The sequence below is a fragment of the Vitis riparia genome, chromosome 9 (assembly GCF_004353265.1).
Source record: "Vitis riparia cultivar Riparia Gloire de Montpellier isolate 1030 chromosome 9, EGFV_Vit.rip_1.0, whole genome shotgun sequence".
NCBI lineage: Eukaryota > Viridiplantae > Streptophyta > Magnoliopsida > Vitales > Vitaceae > Vitis > Vitis riparia.
The window spans coordinates 11,614,193-11,628,537 of NC_048439.1; the positions used below are offsets into that span (position 1 = coordinate 11,614,193).

A 14,345-nucleotide genomic window follows, 5' to 3' on the forward strand; every position below is an offset into this window, starting at 1 on the left:
TATTTTAAATATTATATAATTAATAAAAATATCAATTTACATAGATGATTAAGAATATTACATATAATTGAAATAGTTAAAAAAAAAAAAAAAAGTATTGCTATGTAGACTAAGTAAATAATTCATTTGATGTAAATTGGGCATATAAATTTGATTAAATTGCGTCCTAGCATCTAAGTTCTATGAATGTCAAATTTTCATCATTGTTATAGATAATTTCAACTACAAAATCTTAATTATCATTTAGAAAAAAAATTATAGATTACTAATTGTTGTTTTGTGGACGTAGTTGTACATTGCTTAATAATAATAATAATAATATATACATATATATTTGCATTGTGAAAAAATATGATCTCATTGTCTTTGAGATCAAAAATATGCGGAGAAAAAAATATAACGTTACAACGAAATTGGAATTTTCTTGGAAAATAGACTTTTTTTTTTATCTTCAAAGAAAATAATTTAATGTTTTCTTTCTTCAATAAAAGAACTTTTTAAATATTATTTAATTTTTTTCCTTAAAAGATATCATAAATAGTTCCTAACACAAAAAATAAAGAATAAAAAATTTTAAAAAATAGTGAATTACCAAATTTGCTTCATCACAATTTAACTTTTGGTTAGGAAGGACACTTAGGTAGATTTTTTTAAGGTACTCGCCACCCTCGCCTCACAAAGATAAACGGGTTTAGACGAGTTTGAAATTTTTTTAAAAATCTAGGATAGGTTTGGGGCGTGTTCCATACAGGTTCAAGTATGACTTTTCAGTCTTGCCTTGCCTCGATTATGCATAATTTTAATGAAAAATTATTTAATTGATTTTTTTTTATTTTAAAACTTTTTTTTAACATAAATAAAATATTATCTTTTATAAAAATAAATTATAAATATTTTTAATATTTATTTATTTAAAAGTCATATTTATTTTTAATAAAGTTTAAAATTTAAAAACAAAAGATTGAAAAAAATTAAATGGAATATGCATGAGAATTTTTTATACCCGATTGTCTCATTTAAAGTTTTTTGTGGTCAGGGATAGAAATAGATATATAAATAAATAAGATGGGTTTTGGACAAGGTTATACCATCCCCAATCCACCTTATTACTAGCCTACTTTTGATTTATGAAATTTATATTTAAAAAATATAAAATCTTAATTTCTAACTAAAAAATATTATTAATCTTATTTAGTATATAAATAGTTCATAATAAGTAAAAATGATAGATTGCCCAGACTAAATTCATCATAATTTAAGAAAATAATCATATGAAGAAAATTATAAAAATAAAGATAGCAATGAAGCTTAATTAATTTTTTTTAAAAAAGGTAGATTCAAGATTTATAACTATAAAATAAATTATCAACATAATTTATCTTTAAAAAATGAATATATATATATATATATATTAATTGTTTCAAATTACTATCAACGTAATTCTTCCCAATATACTGAGGATGGAAGTGAAAAAAAAAAAAAGAGAAAAAAAAAAAAGGGAAATGCCCCGCTCAATTGTGGTCAGGGATAGAAATAGATATATAAATAAATAAGACGGGTTTTGGAAAAGGTTATACCATCCCCAATCCACCTTATTACTAGCCTACTTTTGATCTATGAAATTTATATTTAAAAAATATAAAATCTTAATTTCTAACAGAAAAATATTATTAATCTTATTTAGTATATAAATAGTTCATAATAAGTAAAAATGATAGATTGCCCAGACTAAATTCATCATAATTTAAGAAAATAATCATATGGAGAAAATTATAAAAATAAAGATAGCAATGAAGCTTAATTAATTTTTTTTTAAAAAGGTAGATTCAAGATTTATAACTATAAAATAAATTATCAAAATAATTTATCTTTAAAAAATGAATATATATATATATATATATATATATATATATATATATATATATATTTTAATTGTTTCAAATTACTATCAACGTAATTCTTCCCAAAATACTGAGGATGGAAGTGAAAAAAAAAAAAACAGAAAAAAAAAAAAAAAAAGGAAATGCCCCGCTCAACCCTGCCCGTAACATGACGTGGCGCAAATTCATTAGGGGGAGGCTCACTGTCTTCACAGGAGACCAACACAGCATTGACCCGAAGTTTCCACAGAGATCGATGACACACATGAACACAACACACTAACCATATAATTCCGTGCCACGTGTAAATTTTGCCACACGGCAACATGTAATTCGCCTGATACACTCACACACCTCCACGTGGACTTGTGTCCACAAAACACTATAAAAGCCCCATTCCTTCTCTGAACATCTCCCTGTTTTCTTTCTTCTTCAGATCAATAAACCCTAGATTGCATGCGTCTGAGACTCCACCCCTAGCATTTTCGCCCGCTGGTAACTTAATTAAAGCTTCATACATGCTTTTGATTGCACGCGTCTGAGACTCCACCTGCGGAATTTTCGCTCTCCTTCCACCGCTCGTAACTTAATTAAAGCTTCATACATGCTTTTGATTTGTTTGTAGCGAGTAGGAAGATCAGGTTTGGTTTAGAATGAGCCTTTTTTTCAGATTAGGGATATTCCTATCCCTGCTTCTGCTAATCCCAACCCCGTCTCAGTCAGCTGTTTCAAGCATAGATCTAGGTTCAGAATGGATCAAAGTCGCCGTAGTAAACCTCAAACCCGGGCAGAGTCCAATCTCGGTCGCGATCAACGAAATGTCTAAACGCAAATCCCCGGCATTGGTCGCATTTCAATCTGGAAACCGCCTAATCGGTGAAGAAGCGGCCGGGATAGTCGCCCGCTATCCCGACAAAGTTTATTCCTTTATCCGGGATATGATTGGCAAACCCTACAACAAAATTCAAGATTTTCTCGGGAAAATGTACTTACCATATAATATAGTGGAAGATTCTAGAGGCACGGCCACGATTAGATTCGATGATGGTACTGTTTTTTCTCTGGAGGAGCTGGAAGCTATGACTTTAAGTTACGCGATCAAATTAGCAGAGTTTCACTCCAAGGTTCCAGTTAAGGATGCGGTGATTGCGGTGCCTCCATATTTCGGGCAGGCAGAACGCAGGGGGTTGCTTACTGCCGCGCAATTGGCGGGTGTTAATGTGCTTGCGCTAATTAATGAGCATTCGGGTGCGGCATTGCAATATGGGATCGATAAGGATTTCTCGAATGGATCGAGGCATGTTGTGTTTTATGATATGGGATCAAGTAGTACCTATGCTGCACTTGTGTATTTTTCTGCTTATAATGCCAAGGAGTATGGAAAGACGGTCTCGGTTAACCAATTTCAGGTAAACTTTTATTAATTGAAGATTGTTTATGTTAATTGTTGTACATGTGTTTTGTATGGAGCCTTATACTTGAAGTTTAACAATTTTTCATGATGACTAGTTTACTGCAATAATATATCAATTGTTTGATAACAAGATTTAATGTTGAAAATTTCAGTGTTGATATAATCTAGAAGTGTGAATTTGAACTATAAAATCAAAGCTGCAAATTCGGGTTTCTTTTTTATTATCCTAATCATATTTATTCCTTTTAGCTGCTTGAAGCTTTAAGTACTACAAATTCAACATTAAAAAATTTTTGTATGCTAAACTTTCAGTTTTATCAAACTCTGTCTTGGTTTGTGGTACTTAGGTTCCTTTGTAGAAATTTGTTGGTTGAGGATTTAGTTGTTTTTTCTACTTAATTTTGTGCAAATGTTCATTAATTTGTGAAGATTGGGTCTTCTGGGAATCATTTATCACTCTGATTGGGTGGTTTATAGCTGTTGATTGAGATTATATTGCAGAAGATTGATATACAAGGCCCTGATGATTAATGGTTCTGTTAACTTGTTTTTAATTTTAGTTTTTTGTCACTATTGTCTGTGTTATTGTTTCAATCTGTGCATATGTATTTACATTGTTGATTGGGTAATTGTAACCCCCTTTAAATCATTTATCAGTGTCGCCATCCTCATTTTATATGCCGATATTTTGCTTAATGTTGTACACATCTTTGTAACTTCTAATCAACTTGGTGTTCTATCTACCTGTGGAAACAATTGTAGGTTAAGGATGTTAGCTGGGATCCAGAGCTTGGTGGCCAAAATATGGAAATGCGTTTAGTGGAGTATTTTGCAGATGAGTTCAACAAACAAGTTGGAAATGGAGTTGATGTGAGGAAGTTCCCCAAGGCAATGGCTAAATTGAAGAAACAGGTTAAGCGGACAAAAGAAATTCTAAGTGCGAACACGGCTGCTCCAATATCAGTAGAATCCCTCTATGATGATCGAGACTTCAGGTATGTCCAATCATATACTTCCTTGCTAGTCTTTTCTGTCCAACGTCAGTTTTTGGTTATCCTTTGTTTAGTACAGAAAGTTAGAACTGTAAGGACATAGTGAAATAAGTTTGCAGTTTGAATATGCTTTTAATTCTGGCCCAAATGTTGATAATTGAGTCTACGGTGGACACTCACCAAATGGATGCTGGATTGAGCTCAAAATGTTTATTTTTTATTGCAATGAGGTGAATGAGTGTTCAAAAACAATTGATAGTATAACTTTTGTTTGACCATACATTTCAAGTTGGTCCATCATTAACCAAGTAACAGAGGAATAACTTGGAAAGCCAAGTTCTATTTTCTTGATTCATTGTTTATGAGCCATGCATTTATGTGAATGGTTCTTGAAAAAGGATAGGTCTATCCCATGAAAGTACACACAGATGTTTGAAATTAATGTTTATTGGTTTGTTGTTGGAAGTTATTCAAACCATGCAAAATGTTGATAGGCTCTGCTCCTAAGAGTGATATTGGGTTGTCTGTTAAGGAAATCCATTATTTTGGAAGCATCCATTTCCTAAAATAAAATTTTAGAACTAAACTTCGTTCTAAGTAGCTGGCATAGAATGAAGGGGTTAAAAAGGAGAGGACCTGTTAGTTTGATAAAACTATATTGCTTCGACTCTCTATGACAAATGTGTTTTATTTTGCACTTTCCATTGCTTATCTAGATATACCCTAGATAGGACAAATACCCTAGATGTAGGTTATATTTTACTTCCTTTACCTTGGAGTTATGCGTTTGATGGTTGGCTTAGGTAAATAAGCTAAACATTATTAATTTTTCTTATCAGAGATTTGCTTTTTCTCTGCCAGGAGTGCCATAACTCGTGAGAAGTTTGAGGAGCTCTGCGAAGATTTGTGGGAGAGATCTCTTATTCCTGTGAAGGAAGTGCTTAAGAATTCAGGTTTGAAGGTTGATGAGATATATGCAGTGGAGCTGATAGGAGGTGCCACTCGAGTGCCAAAGTTGCAGGTTTGCATTTCCTTCCTCCAGTTTTACATATTGCCATTTTCTGTGCATAGAAGCAGCACTGACTTTAGTTTAAATTAACTATCCCAATGTACTAAATAGTTGTAAATGTTGTGCCAGATAAATTATCTTAAATTCATGTTTTTTAGTTAAAAGCTTTGTTTCTTGTTCTTGTAGGGCTGTTATGTCAAGGCTTTTGTGTTCCACATATTCTCTGCTTGAGAACCTGTTATTGGAAAATTATTTACATTTTGAACTCCAAGGTGGAAGAGTACTAAACAAAATGTCTATATATTGAATCTAATAAAAAAATTCTCAGAGATTCCCTGATGACTGCTAAATCAACATTACATGTAGTATAACTGAACTTACCTATCAAAAAAAAAAAAATGTAGTATAACTGAACCTTACACAATTCTCAAGCATGCATTTAATTGTAAAGCTGCTGCAGTCATCATCAGTGATATCCACTTTGAGCAAAGCATCCATTTTTAACTTGCTCTGTCTTATAGATGCGATAGACCAATCTTGTTGTGTATGCTGAGTGTTTGACAATATTCTGGATTTCACAAATGCCAGTATTGTGGGTTTTGACTGTTGGTGTCAGGATGCTTGTTCATACTTATAGTGCAATCTACATTTGTATCAATTCATTGGCACTTAGTACTCATATATGATTTTAGATCCTTATTTGCACAACTATTTTTGAAGCTTTTACTGGTTTTGGCCTTCTCTGTATTCTTCTGTATCAAAGCATAATGTGTGTTATCAATTGATACATAATGTGTGTTCTGCATTAGTGTCCCTTGTATTATCCATCAGACCTCAGATGTATCAATTGACAATGTGTTTGTTGAAGCAAAATTCATTGTTTTTTTCCCTTTTCAGGCAAAGCTTCAGGAATTTCTTGGAAGGAAGGATCTGGACAGACATCTGGATGCTGATGAAGCTATAGTTCTTGGTGCTGCACTACATGCTGCAAATTTAAGTGATGGAATCAAATTGAATCGCAAGCTAGGAATGGTTGATGGTTCTTCATATGGACTCGTGGTTGAGTTAGATGGCCCTGGTCTTTTGAAAGATGAGAGCACTAGACAGTTAATTGTCCCAAGAATGAAAAAACTCCCCAGTAAGGTATTGAACCGATTCTATTAGAGGGAAAATAGTAGAACAGAATTTCGAGCTATTATTTATGTGTTTTTAGTTCTAGTCAGTCATTTTTGTGTCTTCCTTTGTAGCAGATGTTCAGATCCATTATCCATGACAAAGATTTTGATGTTTCACTTTCATATGAGGATGAAGATCTTTTACCACCTGGTGTTTCCTCTCCTAGATTTGCTCAGTATGCCGTGTCTGGTTTGGCAGATGCTAGTGCAAAGTAAGGATCAACAACTTCTAGATGCCATGGAGATTTTAGTTTTCTTTAATGCTTTTTAAAACACTGATGACCTATTCATCTGCATGAAACCTTCAAATAAATTGGTCGAATTTGAAGTCTTTCTTCTTGTTTGCAGATATTCTTCTCGGAACCTGTCCTCTCCCATCAAGGCAAATCTGCATTTCTCTCTTAGTAGAAGTGGGATACTTTCTCTGGATCGAGCAGATGCTGTTATTGAAATAACAGAATGGATTGAAGTTCCCAAAGTGAATGTGACTCTGGAGAATTCATCTGCTGGATCCCCCAATATATCAGTTGAAACAAGTCCTCATAATGCTTCAGAAGACAGCAATGAAAACTTGCATGCTGATGGCGGGATTGATAACACATCCAATGCCCCTGAAAATCAAAGTGACAAGGATCTTGGCACAGAAAAAAAACTGAAAAAGCGAACATTTAGGGTTCCACTGAAGGTACAAATTAAACTTAAATCCACGTGAAAGAGACCGTTGCATGCTGTATCTTAAATCAGAATCTGTATCTTGCATATCCTTCTATTAATGATTATTGTTATTAATGATCATAGGTAGTTGAGAAGACAGTGGGACCTGGAATGCCACTTTCAAAAGAATTAATTGCTGAAGCTAAACGCAAGTTGGAAGCATTGGACAAAAAGGATGCCGAGCGGCGTAGAACTGCAGAGTTAAAAAATAATCTGGAAGGATACATCTATACAACTAAAGAAAAGGTTCGAAGCTTTTGATGAATTCATCTTGCATTTATTAAGGGGAAATGAGATGCTTGTCCTATATTATGTTGTCATCCTTTGCATTATTCTCTCTTACATCTAATGTTTCTTTTTCCCCCCATATTATAGTTAGTTTTCTTTTAACTGCATAACATGTATAAATTTTCCCCCATCTTGCTGATAACACGATTGGTTATACCAGCTTGAATCATCTGAGGAGTTAGAGAAGATATCAACCACTCAGGAACGCCAGTCCTTTATTGAAAGCTTGATGAGGTTAGCCTAAGTTCAGAGTTTGTTATATATTTACACACGCACATTCAATTTAAATTTTTGACTTGATCATCATGTTATATTTTTAGGTGCAAGAATGGTTGTATACTGATGGTGAAGATGCTACAGCTGCTGAGTTTCAAGAACGTCTAGATTTGTTAAAATCTATTGGTGACCCAATATTTTTCAGGTCTAGCCCAATTCTCAGTAACTGCTTAGAAAACCTAGCCTATCAAAAAACTTAGAAAACCTTTACTTTGTTGAGTACAAGACTCATTCTAGCTGATGAATTACTGATTGTAGATTGAATGAGCTTACTGCACGGCCAGCGGCAATGGAAGATGCTCGCAAATACCTTGGTCAGCTGAAACAGGTATTTTAGATGTCTAAGTTGTAAGAATTTGGTGGCTTATAGTTCTTGTTATCCTTTCTGGACTTTGTGTCTTTATATGCATATATGCATGAATGCACAAGCTACAGTTCTGCATGATACATGGGTGGATAGATGGGGGTTGTTGAAGAGTTAAAGAAGACAAAAAAAGATTGATAAGATAAATGAACCTTTTTATCTGTACATTTCATTTAGTGTACTTTTGCAGCACTTCTTGAGTTATTTAAAGCAAATGGGAACAGTGATTGACTTTTTCTCTTCTGAGCATCTGCAGATTGTACAGGACTGGGAGACAAAGAAACCTTGGCTTCTGAAAGATAAAATAGATGAGGTGCTTGATCACATTTTCTTTGATTTGGATCCCACTTAATTTCAACTTAGACATGCTTAAATGAAATTTGAATATATTTGGATTGGTATTATGTTATGTTTTATAGATAAGCACAATTTTCATTTTCAGGTCCTGAGTGATGGTGACAAGGTCAAAAATTGGTTGGAAGAGAAAGAGGCCGAGCAGAAAAAGTAAGTTGGTTTGTACGTTTTCTTGGTGTGCCAGGTGTCTTCTAATACCTAAACAAACTGCTTCTCTAGGATCCTTTTGTGGTGTGGGACAAAGTGGTAACTAATGAATGATCTGAAGCATTGATATACCTAGACTTAGCTGTTGCCCTAGCTGAGTGTTTCATGACTCTAACCCATTTTCAAGAGTGTTAAAAAAATAGATTCTTATGCAGATAACTGGGACCTAGTTCTTTTAACAGGGATCATCTTCTACAAATGTAAATTTACTTCATAAAGACAAATTTGATCTTGGTATGACCACCTTCAAATAGCTACGAAAAGAAATGGAAAAGAATACGAAATCTTTTAAGGGCTGTTTAGAAACTGTTCTTGAAAATAAATTTTTGCTCTTTAAATCAGAAAACAAGTTTCTAACCTCTAAAAACATGTTTGACAAAATTTGTTCTGAGAATGGGGTAAACTTTTAGAAAAAAATTTGAGGTGTTTTTGGGTGTTTTTTGTATAGTGCTCTAAAAACAATTGGAAACATGGAAAATAGGTCAGGAACTCCTGCATCATGCATGCGTAAACAGTGTCTTCATAAAGAACATGCCAAAAAAACTGTTTTCCATATTTGAGTTTTCAAAACTGAATTTTGTCCTTGAAAACAATTTGTAGGAACTTGTTTAAAAAACTATTTTGTTGAGACAACGGATGTTGAGTCTGCTCTCAATATATGTTGACCTAGAATCAAACTAAATGGTTGTTGGTTTGGCTCTGTTCTAATATATCATGTTTCAGTTTTGGGTCAAAATTTTGGGAACTGAACATGGTTGGATTAGTTTTGGATTGGCACTTAGGATTCATACTCTGCTTATGATTATTTTGGTTAGTTTTCTATTTGTTTTGAAAAACCCTTATTTATAAAGATTTTTTGTTTGTTCTGCACATTTATAGTAGAAGCTGGGTGTTATAAGTTGAGCAGGATACTGCAAACTTGGGTGCTTGTTTTTGAACTTTCTGCTTGAGTTTTCTTCATATATTCTAATGCAAGGACGCGTTCTTCTATTTTTAATTTTACTCTCCTTGCTGCAAGATCATAACTGTAATGACCAGCTGGATGCCTTCAGCTTTAAATCTGAGTGCACATTGTTTTTAATTTCTGAGTTGCTACACAGAAATTGAGAAAGCAGTTGAGTGAATTTTTTCATTCAGGGCTGCCAAGGAACATTGTTCTGTTGTTTGAATTAATCATTTGCAATTTTTGACCTTAAAAATTGCTTTATTTATACCTAAATGGAGTTTTGCCTGCTTGCAAGACTTCTTATACACATTTTCTTTTTCTTTTTACAGGACTTCTGGATTCAGCACTCCTGCATTTACCTCAGATGAGGTGTATGAGAAAATTTTCAAATTTCAAGAGAAGGTATGATTGCAGTTTCTTCCTCAAGTAAATGTAGATGCGATTTGCAGTTCATCATATGGATTTGTGATACCCTCTTGGACTGAATCGATCCGTATTTCTCTAGGTTGCCAGCATCAACCGAATTCCTAAGCCAAAGCCAAAAATTGAGAAGCCCACAAAGAATGAAACCACAAACAATGGGGCTAGCAGTGAGGAGAAAGCAAATGCTTCGGACTCATCATCTGAGGAGACTCCCTCCTCCCAAGATGATCAATCAGCCGCAGGGGATTCAGATGGCAAGCCCAACGAGGAAGCAGAAGCAGAAGCAGAAGCAGATGTCCATGATGAGTTATGATCAAACCAAAACAGACATACAGGTATCTATACTGATTATTGCCCTCCTAATTCCAAAAACATGGAGAAGCAAATGTAGAATGAAAGGGGTGAGGCAGATGCAGCATTGCGAAGCATGAAAGAATACAGAGATGAACCCTTTTTTTCTTTTATCCTTTCTAGGAAGGCATTTTTTTTTCTTATCCCACATCCTCTCAGAACAAAGAAGAGAAAAAGGAATATGGTTCCCATGTTATACCCAGCCGATGGGGAATTTTGGTTTGTTATATTGAATATTCTGACCATATAATCTAATGCGGAATTACACTTAAGAGGAAAGAGGGTGATGTAACGGATATTAAATAATATAATGTTATCTTGTCGTCCAATTAATCTATTATTACTACTGCGATCATAATTGATGAGTATCTCTATAATTTTCAGCCTTTTGTTTTGCCTTGCCTGGGAACTGGTGTTTTTAGTATTCACTATCATTAGGATGTGATTGTTAAGGGGGAATAAGAATCAGCTAATCCTGCAAGGGAACGAATGGAAAAAATTAAAATAAAATGGAGAATTCTGAGAATATATCTTTTAATATATTCTGTAGCCCCCATTTTTTTTAAAATATTCTTTTATTTAATTTATTTGAAATTATGAATGAAAAACAGAAAAACAAATTTTAAAAGTTAAGGTTGTGTTTGGTAATTAATTTTTAGCACAGTTTTTGTTCTTAAGGAGAAAAAACCCATATGACAACAAAAAATTGTTTATTAATAGAAAATAAGATGTTTTAAAAAAATATTTTTTAGTTATTTTCTATTATTTTTTAAGAACTATTTTAAGAAATAATTATATAAATATGTATAGAATGATTAAAAATAAATCCGTAGATATAAAAATTATTTTTAAAACATATTTAAAAATATTAAAAATATATTAGGGTTTCAAATAGATTTTTGTTTTATAAAAATTAAAAAATAATTTTCAAAAATGGTTTTTAAAAACATTTTTTAGAATTATTTTTTAAAATAGTTATCAAATGAGCTTAAATATTTTCTTCATTTTTTTGCATAAAAAATGAATTAAAAATAAATTTTTAAAAGTACATAAAATTCTTTATCCAATTTATTTTTTTTCTTTATAAAATTCTAAATTCTTTCTTTGAATTTTCACATTTCAAATTCTATATTTTTGTGAAATGGATTCTCATGGAGCATGGTTGAATGAGTGAGGTGAAATTAGCTTAAGTCTCCATGAAATCAAGCCTGAAATCAGTTGGTGAACATGGAAGCTATGTTTTCAGGCACAATCTCAAAATAACCCAGTTGGGAAAATCGGGTCAAATCGATGAAGCCATCAAAGTATTCCAACACATGACCCACAAAAACACTGTTACTCACAATTCAATGATCTCTGCCTTTGCCAAGAATGGGAGAATCGGTGATGCCCGGAAACTGTTTGATGGGATGCCCCAGAGAAACATCGTTTCTTGGAACTCCATGATTGCTGCCTATTTGCACAATGACAGGGTTGAAGAAGCTCGCCAACTGTTTGATAAAATGCCCACAAGAGACCTTTATTCATGGACCCTGATGATCACTTGCTATACCCGAAATGGGGAGCTTGCAAAGGCTAGAAACTTGTTTAATTTGCTGCCTTATAAGTGGAACCCGGTTTGCTGTAATGCCATGGTTGCAGGTTATGCGAAGAACCGGCAATTTGATGAGGCTAGGAGGCTATTTGATGCAATGCCTGCTAAGGATTTAGTTTCATGGAACTCAATGCTCACTGGGTATACCCGGAATGGGGAGATGCGTTTGGGGTTGCAGTTTTTTGAGGAGATGGCGGAGCGTGATGTGGTCTCATGGAATTTGATGGTGGATGGGTTTGTGGAGGTGGGTGATCTAAATTCATCCTGGGAGTTCTTTGAGAAGATTCCAAACCCGAATACTGTCTCTTGGGTTACAATGTTATGTGGGTTTGCGAGATTTGGCAAGATTGCAGAGGCTCGGAGACTCTTTGATGAAATGCCAATCAGAAATGTGGTTGCTTGGAATGCGATGATTGCAGCTTATGTTCAGAACTGCCATGTTGATGAGGCTATTAGTCTATTCATGGAAATGCCTGAGAAGAACTCCATATCTTGGACTACTGTGATTAATGGGTATGTTCGTATGGGTAAGCTTGATGAAGCAAGGCAATTACTGAATCAAATGCCTTACGGAAATGTTGCAGCTCAAACGGCAATGATCTCTGGTTATGTGCAAAACAAAAGAATGGATGATGCTCGCCAAATTTTCAATCAAATAAGCATCCGAGATGTTGTTTGTTGGAACACAATGATTGCAGGCTATTCACAGTGTGGAAGAATGGATGAAGCCCTCCATCTATTTAAACAGATGGTGAAGAAGGACATAGTTTCATGGAACACCATGGTTGCTGGTTATGCTCAAGTAGGACAAATGGATGCAGCCATAAAGATCTTTGAGGAAATGAAGGAGAAGAATATAGTTTCATGGAATTCTTTGATTTCGGGTCTCACACAAAATGGTTCATATTTGGATGCACTCAAGAGTTTCATGTTGATGGGGCATGAAGGTCAGAAACCCGATCAGTCTACTTTTGCTTGTGGATTAAGTGCCTGTGCCCATCTTGCAGCCCTGCAAGTTGGACAGCAACTTCACCAACTTGTGATGAAGAGTGGTTATGCAACTGATTTGTTTGTCTCTAATGCATTCATCACCATGTATGCCAAGTGTGGAAGTATCTCCAGTGCTGAACTTCTGTTCAAGGACATTGATCACTTTGACGTGGTTTCTTGGAATTCTTTGATTGCTGCTTATGCTTTAAATGGGAATGGGAGAGAGGCACTTAAACTCTTCCACAAGATGGAGGTCGAAGGTGTGGCCCCTGATGAGGTTACCTTCGTTGGAATACTGTCCGCTTGCAGTCACGTTGGCCTCATCGATCAGGGTCTAAAATTGTTCAAATGCATGGTCCAAGCATACAATATCGAGCCCTTGGCTGAACACTATGCCTGCATGGTTGACTTGCTTGGCCGAGCAGGGAGGTTAGAAGAAGCCTTCCAACTAGTGAGGGGAATGAAGATCAACGCCAATGCAGGCATATGGGGTGCACTGCTTGGGGCCTGTAGGATACATGGGAATCTAGAGCTAGCCAAGTTTGCAGCAGAAAAGCTACTTGAATTTGAACCACATAAGACTTCAAATTATGTGTTGTTGTCAAACATGCAGGCAGAGGCGGGGAGATGGGATGAGGTAGCTAGGGTTAGGAGATTGATGAAGGAAAAGGGAGCAGAGAAGCAACCAGGATGGAGCTGGATTGAGCTTCAAAATAGGGTGCATGCCTTCCTCTCAGAGGATCCAGCACAGCCCAGAGCAGTGGAGTTATGTCATATATTGAGAAGCCTAACAGCACATATGAGAAACACAGGTGACATGCCTCTAGAATGTTTATTATGATCTTCTGAGTTTTACATTAACTAGGATGTTAGATGTTGAATTCTTTTGTATGCAGACTACCATATTGTACATTAGGACATACATGTTCCATTCATTCAATGGCAATGGCATTGTGTGTAATTTTCACACAAGTTTGAGGGCCTTTTACCTGTTCAAATATTGGTCTGAATCAGCCACCAGGGCATTTTGGCCATTTGTCTTTTTATTTAACCGTCACCACCCTTTACAAGAATGATTAGCATAATATTACAAAGAGATTGAGATGATAAAATATAGTAACCCTTATATATAAAATACAAACTTCCATTTAGTTTTAAAATTTGAGATGATAAAAAAAAAAAAAAAAAAAATTAAATTTCAAAATTTTAAAATAATTTTTAAAAAACATTAAAATAATGGTGAGTTTAACAAAGTTTTTATTCGAAGTATTTTTAATGAAAATGTTTTCTCTAAAATGTTTTTAGAAGAATTATCTATGAAGTCTTTTTTTTATAAATACTATAAGTGATTTTTCAATACTATAAGAG

General features: G+C 34.4%; 3 protein-coding genes across 3 annotated transcripts; all 3 read left to right on the forward strand.

The window, feature by feature from the left end:
* The first annotated feature begins 2,309 nt into the window (after window positions 1–2,309).
* LOC117922194 (heat shock 70 kDa protein 17-like) lies at window positions 2,310–8,076 on the forward strand. The gene is made up of 10 exons (XM_034840238.1): window positions 2,310–3,289; window positions 4,057–4,289; window positions 5,148–5,307; window positions 6,193–6,438; window positions 6,546–6,682; window positions 6,819–7,155; window positions 7,269–7,430; window positions 7,633–7,706; window positions 7,793–7,893; window positions 8,007–8,076. The coding sequence occupies exons 1-9, from the start codon at window positions 2,534–2,536 to the stop codon at window positions 7,854–7,856; spliced, it is 2,169 nt and encodes a 722-aa protein (XP_034696129.1). The 5' UTR covers window positions 2,310–2,533; the 3' UTR covers window positions 7,857–7,893; window positions 8,007–8,076.
* LOC117921809 (heat shock 70 kDa protein 17-like) lies at window positions 8,038–10,355 on the forward strand. The gene is made up of 5 exons (XM_034839769.1): window positions 8,038–8,076; window positions 8,369–8,425; window positions 8,555–8,616; window positions 9,949–10,021; window positions 10,125–10,355. The coding sequence occupies exons 1-5, from the start codon at window positions 8,038–8,040 to the stop codon at window positions 10,353–10,355; spliced, it is 462 nt and encodes a 153-aa protein (XP_034695660.1).
* A 1,185-nt stretch (window positions 10,356–11,540) lies between these two features.
* On the forward strand, window positions 11,541–13,951 carry LOC117921705 (pentatricopeptide repeat-containing protein At4g02750-like). Its single transcript, XM_034839663.1, has one exon. The coding sequence runs from the start codon at window positions 11,590–11,592 to the stop codon at window positions 13,816–13,818; it is 2,229 nt and encodes a 742-aa protein (XP_034695554.1). The 5' UTR covers window positions 11,541–11,589; the 3' UTR covers window positions 13,819–13,951.
* The last annotated feature ends 394 nt before the right edge of the window (window positions 13,952–14,345 follow it).

Bases quoted from the DNA above. Each gene is read 5' to 3' on its own strand.
- LOC117922194 (XM_034840238.1), top strand. From the start codon at position 2,534: ATGAGCCTTTTTTTCAGATTAGGGATATTCCTATCCCTGCTTCTGCTA. The intron at 3,290-4,056 runs GTAAACTTTTAT...AAACAATTGTAG, and splicing joins TCTCGGTTAACCAATTTCAG to GTTAAGGATGTTAGCTGGGA. The intron at 6,439-6,545 runs GTATTGAACCGA...CCTTTGTAGCAG, and splicing joins TGAAAAAACTCCCCAGTAAG to ATGTTCAGATCCATTATCCA.
- LOC117921809 (XM_034839769.1), top strand. From the start codon at position 8,038: ATGGAAGATGCTCGCAAATACCTTGGTCAGCTGAAACAG. The intron at 8,077-8,368 runs GTATTTTAGATG...GAGCATCTGCAG, and splicing joins ACCTTGGTCAGCTGAAACAG to ATTGTACAGGACTGGGAGAC. The intron at 8,426-8,554 runs GTGCTTGATCAC...TTTCATTTTCAG, and splicing joins TGAAAGATAAAATAGATGAG to GTCCTGAGTGATGGTGACAA.
- LOC117921705 (XM_034839663.1), top strand. From the start codon at position 11,590: ATGAAATCAAGCCTGAAATCAGTTGGTGAACATGGAAGCTATGTTTTC.